The sequence below is a fragment of the Engraulis encrasicolus genome, chromosome 21, assembly GCF_034702125.1.
Source record: "Engraulis encrasicolus isolate BLACKSEA-1 chromosome 21, IST_EnEncr_1.0, whole genome shotgun sequence".
NCBI classification, from domain to species: domain Eukaryota; kingdom Metazoa; phylum Chordata; class Actinopteri; order Clupeiformes; family Engraulidae; genus Engraulis; species Engraulis encrasicolus.
This window is the reverse complement of record NC_085877.1, coordinates 1,078,704-1,087,093: the sequence shown is the minus strand read 5'-3', so window position 1 is coordinate 1,087,093 and position 8,390 is coordinate 1,078,704. Positions and strand designations below refer to the sequence as shown.

The window sequence follows — 8,390 nt, the reverse complement described above, 5'->3', positions numbered from 1 at the left end:
TTTTTTAATGCAGTACTTTTACTTCTACTCCTACTTCTACTTGCTTTACTTAAGTACAACACATTTTGAATACTTTTGTCCTTCTACTTGAGTAAGGTAAGGAAAGGTTACTTTTGACTTTTACTCAAGTCATTTGACAAGATGATACTGGTACTTCTACTCCACTACTTTTCTCCAGTACTTTATACATCTCTGTTTATTAGCAGAGAGGATGACTGGTTAAAGGAACAGACCACTCTTTTTTGATTTTTTCACATATTTGCAGTATTTCCCAGCATTATTCATGAATGCGCATGTCACTTTCTTCTCAGTGTTTTCAGTCCTTAGATTTATTGGATCAGAATTATTAGCATATCTTAGCATAATCACTGGAAGTAATTGGTAACTTAAGCATCAAGCCACAAATGATCACTGGACGAAATTAAATTGCCGTTTTACACTGGTGAATTTTACATTCATTTTAAAGTGGTTTATATTTGATGATGTTTTATTTTGTACCATAGACTTGCATTACTATGCCTACTTTGGCTATAGGCCTACTGTTAAATGGGGCAATGTAAACACATAGACGGAAATTATATGCACATTCATGAATAATGATTGGAAATACTGCAAATATNTGAAAATCAAAAAAGAGTGGTATGTTTCTTTAACAGACCACACCAGTCTGGTGATACATGTGTTGGAGGTGGACACATAATGGCAAATGCATATCAAGTATGATACAAGTTGGCCTATTTCCACTAAAGATGCTAATGTATTTTTTTTATTATTATTATTCATTCATTTATTGCAGTACATGTAATGCTGACACAAGCAGATGTTTTAAATGTTTGAAAATGCATTTTCACAATCATTTAACTGAAAAGCAGAGGCAAAAATATCAGAAGTCTGTGCTACATAGTCATAGGTACAGAAACAGAATTAGCAAGCACAACGCTATTACAGATTCATAAATTCAAGTACCATTCAAGTTCAATTGCCATTTCTTATCTCTTCACATGAAAAATGAAAGTACCACAGTACATTATTACACAATGCCCTATTATACAAAGCAACACGTTTCAATATGACTACAAAGCAGAAAACAAAAAAAATCTCCTATCCAGATCTGTTTAACATTTCCTCCAACATGTATGCAATTAAACATAAAGTTACACTGTTCACATTATTTATTTCATTGGGCAGACATGGACTGGGGAGATTATGAGAGGGGCTGAATTTTTACCACCCTCATTAAGATTCGGGGTGAAGAATGGATAGATTTTCTCACTGAAGGAGACACTGGTAAAAGAGTAGATATGATCCCAGCAATCTGCATCATAAAAGGAGACCAGACCTGCGTCATAGTCCACAAACACCCCCACCCTTTGGAGCTTCCCCTTCAGGGAGAGGCGAACAGGGGGATCAGCCGCAGCTATATAAATCCCATTTCTCAGCCATATTGTCCAGAGTCCATATTCAGGACTCAGATATATCTGTCCCTTCCTGTCAACAGACTCCTTGGTCACTCCTATATCCCACTCAGTCTTCCCCTTAACCTGAACCTCATAGTAGAATTTGCCAGAGGAGAACCCCTCTCTGCCCAACACAATGGTGTACTTAATAAACCTCTTTGGAGTGTCTGGAAGATTCTGTCGTGTGTCTCCATACTTCACTTGTTTCCCATCAGCAGACAGGATGAGATTGGATGCTGCTGTGTCAGGATCCAGGCTCACATTCACTAGTGGACAAGATAGAAATGAAGGTCAATTTCTATATTTAACATTATTTATTTGAATCACAATTCGACTGTACAACTCCTACACAAATCAAAACAAATAAAAGTAGGTAAATTCCCATCATTATCAGATTAAATTGTAGTATATAGTAATTCAACCTGCATGTTCTTGTAATACTGTTTTGCAGGGGAAGACAAGTGATACTGGTTATGATATCTGTAGATACCAGCACACATACCTGCATGTTGTTTAATGTTTTTCATGTCGAGTGATTCTGAGGATGAGAATGGTGGAAAAGGTTAGCGACACAATTCATGTTTTATTTGTTTTTCAAATACCTCTGCATGCAATAGTAGAGACACCTTTATCCAAAACGTGTTTTGTCCAAAAGTTTATTACATTTCCTGGAGTAATGTGGGATCATGCGCTTAGCTGACATTTCAGCCATGGATGTACAGTAGGTGTAGGGAGAGGTAAGGATGGGGATTTCCATTCAAACCCTCTGTTCTTAAGACCACCTCCCTAATGATTAGGCCACGACTGCCCCATCATGTGGTCTTAGTGCAATGCTGGAACCCCATGTAGTGAGTCAGATTGTCCACTGGGTGGTACTGCAGGACCTCAGATGAGTGAAATGCACAAATTGTCAAAATGTCTTATAGTCAATAACTGACTGAAGTAGGCCTAGGTTACACATTTCCTGTCAAAGTAGGCCTACTTGGTTACTTTGCACCTTTGCAATAGGTCAATACCAAATTGCCCTCACATTACAAATGGTAACGGTATAACTTTCCCCAAGCAGAAGAAATCATTTAACAAATTCTGATCTCACCTAGTCGACAAAGACGCCTCTGTAGTTCCTCTGTCTCAGCACTGAACTTGGTCTCCAACTGGAATTGTACATTAGAATAGAACAGAGTGGGATATGGATCATGGAAAGTAATGGAGAACTCTAATGCTTTGGAGACATCCACAGATAAATGTGCATTCCACCAGTAGCATGTCACAAAATGTGACATGTAAACATTCCAAAATTATTTATATATTATTATTATTATTATTATTATTATTATTATTATATATTATATTATTATTATTATATTATATTATTATATATATTATTATTACTATTATTACCCCTCTAGTCAAGTTGATGTTTTGAGCTTTGACCTATATTTTCTCTGCTGTGATTCACATTAAAAGTAACACAAATATCACACCGAATTATTACTGACAAAGACCCTTTTTCTAATCAAGTTGAGGGTGTCTGCATCTACCTGGGCTTTCTCTGCTGTGATGTTGTTGTATTGAAGTTGTAGTTGGTCTTTCTCTTCTGCAAGATTCTGGTACCTTAGCTGTAAATCTTTTGTTTTCAGACCTGTGAGGCAAAGTCCAATTGTAACAGTCAGAGAACACATACCCAAACCACAACCAGTTTGTAGTGAATTGAGTCAGCTTGTCCACTGAGTGGCACTACAGCAAACAGCAAGTCCTCAACAACAGGATATAATGACATGTATAGAAAATGCAGTGAAGGATTATTACATTCCATTACACTAGCTGACACTTTTATCCAAAACAACTGACAGTTATTGTCTGTCCCTGGAGAATTGTGGGGCCAGGTGCCTTGTTCAAGGGCACTTCAGACAATGATGGAGGTGTAGGGAGAGGTAAGGGTGAGATTTTCCAAACAAACCCTCTGATCTTAAGACCACCTCTCAAATCATTAGGTCATGGCTGCCCCATCATTTGGTCTTAGTGCAATGCTGGAACCCCATGTAGTGAGTTAGCTTGTCCACTGAGTGGCACTGCAAGACTTCTGATGAGTCTGCCACAATAGTGGGCCTTTAAGTATGGCATTTAAAAAACACAGTGAAGTGTAAGACCTCTGTACTCACCCATCTCACCAAGACGCATCTGTAGTTCATCTCTCTCAGCTGTCACGGCATTGAAGTTTGTCTCTAGCTGGGATTCATGATGGATTAGAAAGGCATTCCTCTCCTCCAACTGAGTTATAATATAATACAATATAATAGAACAGAATAGAATAGAATAGAGTAGAATGAGGCTTTACATGTGTCTGAGTACAATTTGAATTCCAGAAAGACAGCATTCAGAGATTGGTCACAAATACTTGAAACTTGAAACTTGAAATACATGAACAGTAGACAAACAGTAGAAGTCTGTTTCTGACAACATTTTTTTTTCTCCCGTAAGTGTGTGTTGTCTGTCTTTACCTGGGATTTGTCTGCTTTAATGTTATTGTTCTGGTTCTGTAGTTGATCTTTCTCTTCTGCAAGGTTCTTGTTCCTGTGCTGGAACTCGTTTGTTTTCAGACCTGTGGTGGAAAGTTCAATTGTAACAGCCAAGAGGAGAACACAGAGCAGCACCATAGCCAGTTTGTAGCGACCTGAGGAGAACATGAGGAAAAAGAGAGTTCAAGTGTATTTGAACATATTGTATCATTACCGTATAGTATATGGGATTTACTGTAGGCCTAAATATTAGTCCCAGGTTGAAAATACTGCACACTTACGGTCTTGTCCTCCAGAGCTATGCGGGGTCCGTTGTTGAGATTCTTTAGTAACTTCATTCATACATATGTTTTCATCTGTGTTACCTGCTGGCTTTGTAATGTGAAAAGAATCTGCATTTTCATAAACGCCCTCAGACATGTTTGTCTCTGTGTGTTATCTGGTCCCTGTGGAGTGTGAAGCTGTTCTGGTGGGTCAGTGAAGTGGCCTCTGTATATACTATATGCTCATAGTGAAAATGATAGTGAACCTCTAAAGAGGAAGTCCCAGCCACATTATCAGAAATAGGTCTGTATATGCCAAGCTTGTAAATGAGGAAAAAGTGTGTGGTATGATATGTTCCAGCCAAGAGATTTTGAACATTTATAATCGCAATATTAAAAGGTTTAACAAAATCTTAAATAATTCCCAGCAAAGTTCAACCCAATTTCCAAAAGCAGGTTAAACACAGTTACTGTAAAATCAACTGTTTCCTGGTCTGTTTTGGGAATTGAAGTGGCTTTCGCCTTTAATTGAAATATTAACCAGATTACCCCATCCCCCCGTAAAGTAGATAAGATTCTGAGCTCCATGCTTTGCCAGTCTATATCAGTTTAATAATAATAATCATAATAATAATAATAATAATAATAATAATAATAATAATAACAACTTCGTTTTATATAGCGCCTTTCAAGTAACCTACAGTCGCTTACTTTACAAAAGGACAATGGGAAGGGGAATAAAGAGAGAGGAGAGGAAGGGGGGTAGAGGGAGAGAGTTCAAGACTCAGATTAGGATGAGTGATTGGCCAGGGATTCTGTGTTGTCTATGTTGGAGCCTATTGGATGTTCATGAACAGTTCTGACAGGGTGATCATCAGTCAGAATTCAGGGTCAATGTGTTGTTTGATGTAGTAGTAGTAGTGGAAGTGATAGACTCAGACTCAGTGCAGCTGGTATCCTGCTCTGCAAGGTTATGTGTTAAACAGGCTCAGATCATGATGTTGGTTGGCCTGGTTTGGTTCATCTGGCTCCTCAGCCATCTACAGGCCTCTCACCATCTGAGTTGCTGTATGGCGTGAGGTGTCCACTGCATCGTGAGGTCTGTGAGGGTGAGGGATAGGGCTACTTTGTAGGCTGGCAGTATTACTATATTCACCTTACTTTGCTTGTTAATGGATGCCACCATGTTTGGAGTTGTCTGTGTTTAACCATTTGTTGTCCTTTTGTTTGATTTTTAAGGGCAGTTGGGTTATACGTATTACCCATCATAGTAATATTACACGAGGAAGTCTTTCTATTTAAAAAAGTCTGTATGTTTTGAAACTGTATATGGAAATGTAATGACAACGACTCAAAACTTGAAAGTGAGCAGGAAAGAATAAGGGGAATACTGACCGTATTACTTGTAATCGTGTCTTTGTTGTAACTGCTTCTTTCATTGTTGATCATATAAGACACAAACATGATGTTTTGAAAAGTAACAGGAAGATGGAAAGAGATAGAGGAACCTTTGCGATGCATAAAAAGAGGAATAAAAACTGCTGTTCCTGACATTTCACATTTTAAGACGAGATAAATTTGACAACAGTGATGTTTGTGGTGAATTAAAAGCCACTGCATCGTGTAAAAGTGGCAGTATTGATTGTGCTTTCTTTCTTCACACCTGGAAAGGAAAAAAATATATATATGAAAAATGAATCATATACATATGATTATACAGTATGTGTACATATGGTATACTAGTGTCATAAAAATGAAATATTTCATAATCCATTGAACATTGTGAACTAAACACAAGCTATTTGATTAAATTAGAGCAGTAAAAAAGAGGAAGCAGAACTCTTACTGTGTTACATGGAAGCAATTCAATGTGCTGTACAAATGAAAAAAAAAATGTGAACAAGAGAGAACAAGAGAAAAAAACTAAAAAACAAAAAGCACAAACGCAATAGCAGCAAAAGACGTGCTGTGAAAGGAAATAAAAGCACAACAAAAAAGGCAGAGATAAAAGCAGTCGATAAAAAAGAATAACAGATTAAAAAAATAGCTACAAGCCCATGAAAATATATGAAAAAGGCCTCTGAAAACAGCTTCGTCTTCAGTCTGGTTTTAAAACATTGAACTGTTGGGGCACTTTTAACATCCTCACGAAGCTGGGTCCAGAGCCTTGAGCCATTCAAACTGAAGACCACCTCACGTGACCAACCCGGTAGGACACTCGCCTGCCATGCGGCTGACCCGGGTTCGATTCCCGGCCCGGGTCCTTTGCCGACCCCTCCCCTCTCTCCCTGTCCACCTCTCACACTGGGTCCGTTTGAAACAGGGAAGGCAGCTGTCCTTCCAGTGAGCTAACTGTACATCGACTCATGAAGTGTGGATCGAAACGAAAAATTGCTTTATTTCCTCTCTTGGCAGTTGACTGCATTTGTGGGCGTAACGAGGATATTTGAGGGCAGCATCAGATGCTGACTTGGCTGCCTTGGTACCCGAAATGCTGTGCGCCACCTCCCTCTCAACCGGAAACCTGAAAAACAAACATGGCTACTACCCAAGCTACTACCAGAGAATCGTATATGAGAGTGAGATAAAGCAGGCGGGTTCTTTTCCGGTATCCACTTTACGTCGGGTGAACGCCCCTTTAGGAGACCTTCGGAGTCTTGAGGTAGAGAATAAATGGAGTCCCCTTAGCGCTGTAGATGGCGGTAGCGCACGTCTTGTGCAAACACCACGACAACGCCCCCTTAGGAGACCAAATTTTGAGCACACGCTTTTGCATTGAGTGGGCGTGTTTCGATTCCTCTTTATTATATGGGTATGCGGTCTAAATATGCCGTCGCTAGATCTATTCATAGCCTATTTTACAATTCCGTCGTCTGGCGGCCATTCAGCGTTCAAATAGCATGCGCAAGCTAAACGCTAATGTGATGAACGTAACCCCCGCCATGGAATCGCCGTAGCGTCGAATACGCAGGCAGAGATTCTTTAAGTATATAGAGATATGCCAATATAATAGGTTACTATGGACACCTAACATGACCAGGTTCCCCCTTGCAATAATAGAACCCGGAAACAATGGGCCAATGGAACCTCTCTCTCTCTACTCTCTCTGGCGCAGGGCAGCACACTCGTTAGTGCCGTTCGTAATGGCAGCCTAACTTCACCCATCTAATCAGAGAGCTGTTCATGTAGGAGGGGAGTCATCGAGTCACTGCCTCCCGTTTCGAATCGAGCCACTGTCCTATCAAAAAAAGACAAAAAAAAAATATTTTTTTTAAAATTACATGTATAAAGCACATATAGAAAAAGGACAAACATGCATGTGAAAGAATATAGGCTACTATCAGAAGAGCATTAGGGATGAGGCAGGTGGAAAATTACTGAGCTTATTTTAGGGTTAGGCCTACAGTGTATGCTCGCAGATGAGAAGATTTCTCTATAGCAACAGTCGAGACTGCAAGTCACGCAGCCTACTGTATACAGACACATACGAATTGTACATGTTTCAAACTAAGCTTCCTTTTTTAGACAATGATTCTGTGCAAAACATGACAAGATGTTCTAGGGTTAAGGCTTGTGCTCCTAGCGAAGACATGATAAAACCACAATGCTGTTGGGTCAAGCAAATGGAGAACTAGACATAAGGGTGAGAAAAACCACAATGCAGGGACGGTTTGTTTTTAGACTCTAAGGCCCAGTGGGCGAGAGGGTTGAAGAAGAGGTCAAATATACTTTATTTCATTTTATTTAATAAGGATTATGTATTTGATAAGGATGACATATAATGTATGACATACAATTGAGCCAAATCATAACCATTTTTTAACTTTTGTTAACATTTACAATTGATGATGTGCCTTTGCATCTTTGTCTTCGAAAAGGTTTGCCTTGGCTCAAGGAAAGTTGAAAGCTACTGTAATGTCTCTAAACCTGTTGTTTGATGGTATGCCGTGTGCTCGAGAGAAAGAAAACAAGAGGATATTGCCTTAAAAGGAATTCAAAATAAGTAAGAGGAAGAAGATATAAATAAATAAATAAATTAATAAAAAATAAATAAATAATTAAAAGTTTCATGACACCATGGACACTGACATTGGCTGAGGAAATGGAACATGCTAGATGGGCCTGAGATGATAAAAAAGAGAGAAAAGTCA

The 8,390-nt window shown here is 39.0% G+C and overlaps 1 protein-coding gene across 1 annotated transcript; it reads right to left on the bottom strand.

Annotated features, from left to right (window-relative positions):
* Nucleotides 1-918: 918 nt before the first annotated feature.
* Nucleotides 919-4,396, bottom strand: LOC134438011 (E3 ubiquitin-protein ligase TRIM21-like). The gene is made up of 7 exons (XM_063187600.1): nucleotides 4,342-4,396; nucleotides 3,959-4,131; nucleotides 3,620-3,728; nucleotides 2,999-3,099; nucleotides 2,554-2,611; nucleotides 1,960-1,995; nucleotides 919-1,723 (listed from the first exon to the last, which is right to left on the bottom strand). The coding sequence occupies exons 1-7, from the start codon at nucleotides 4,394-4,396 to the stop codon at nucleotides 1,173-1,175; spliced, it is 1,083 nt and encodes a 360-aa protein (XP_063043670.1). The 3' UTR covers nucleotides 919-1,172.
* Nucleotides 4,397-8,390: the final 3,994 nt, after the last annotated feature.

Excerpts from the sequence above, each read along its gene's own strand:
- LOC134438011 (XM_063187600.1), bottom strand. The coding sequence starts at position 4,396 with ATGTCTGAGGGCGTTTATGAAAATGCAGATTCTTTTCACATTACAAAG. Across the intron at positions 4,132-4,341 it reads TCACATTACAAAGCCAGCAG|GTCGCTACAAACTGGCTATG; the intron begins GTAACACAGATG and ends TGTTCTCCTCAG. Across the intron at positions 3,729-3,958 it reads TTAAAGCAGACAAATCCCAG|TTGGAGGAGAGGAATGCCTT; the intron begins GTAAAGACAGAC and ends ATTATAACTCAG.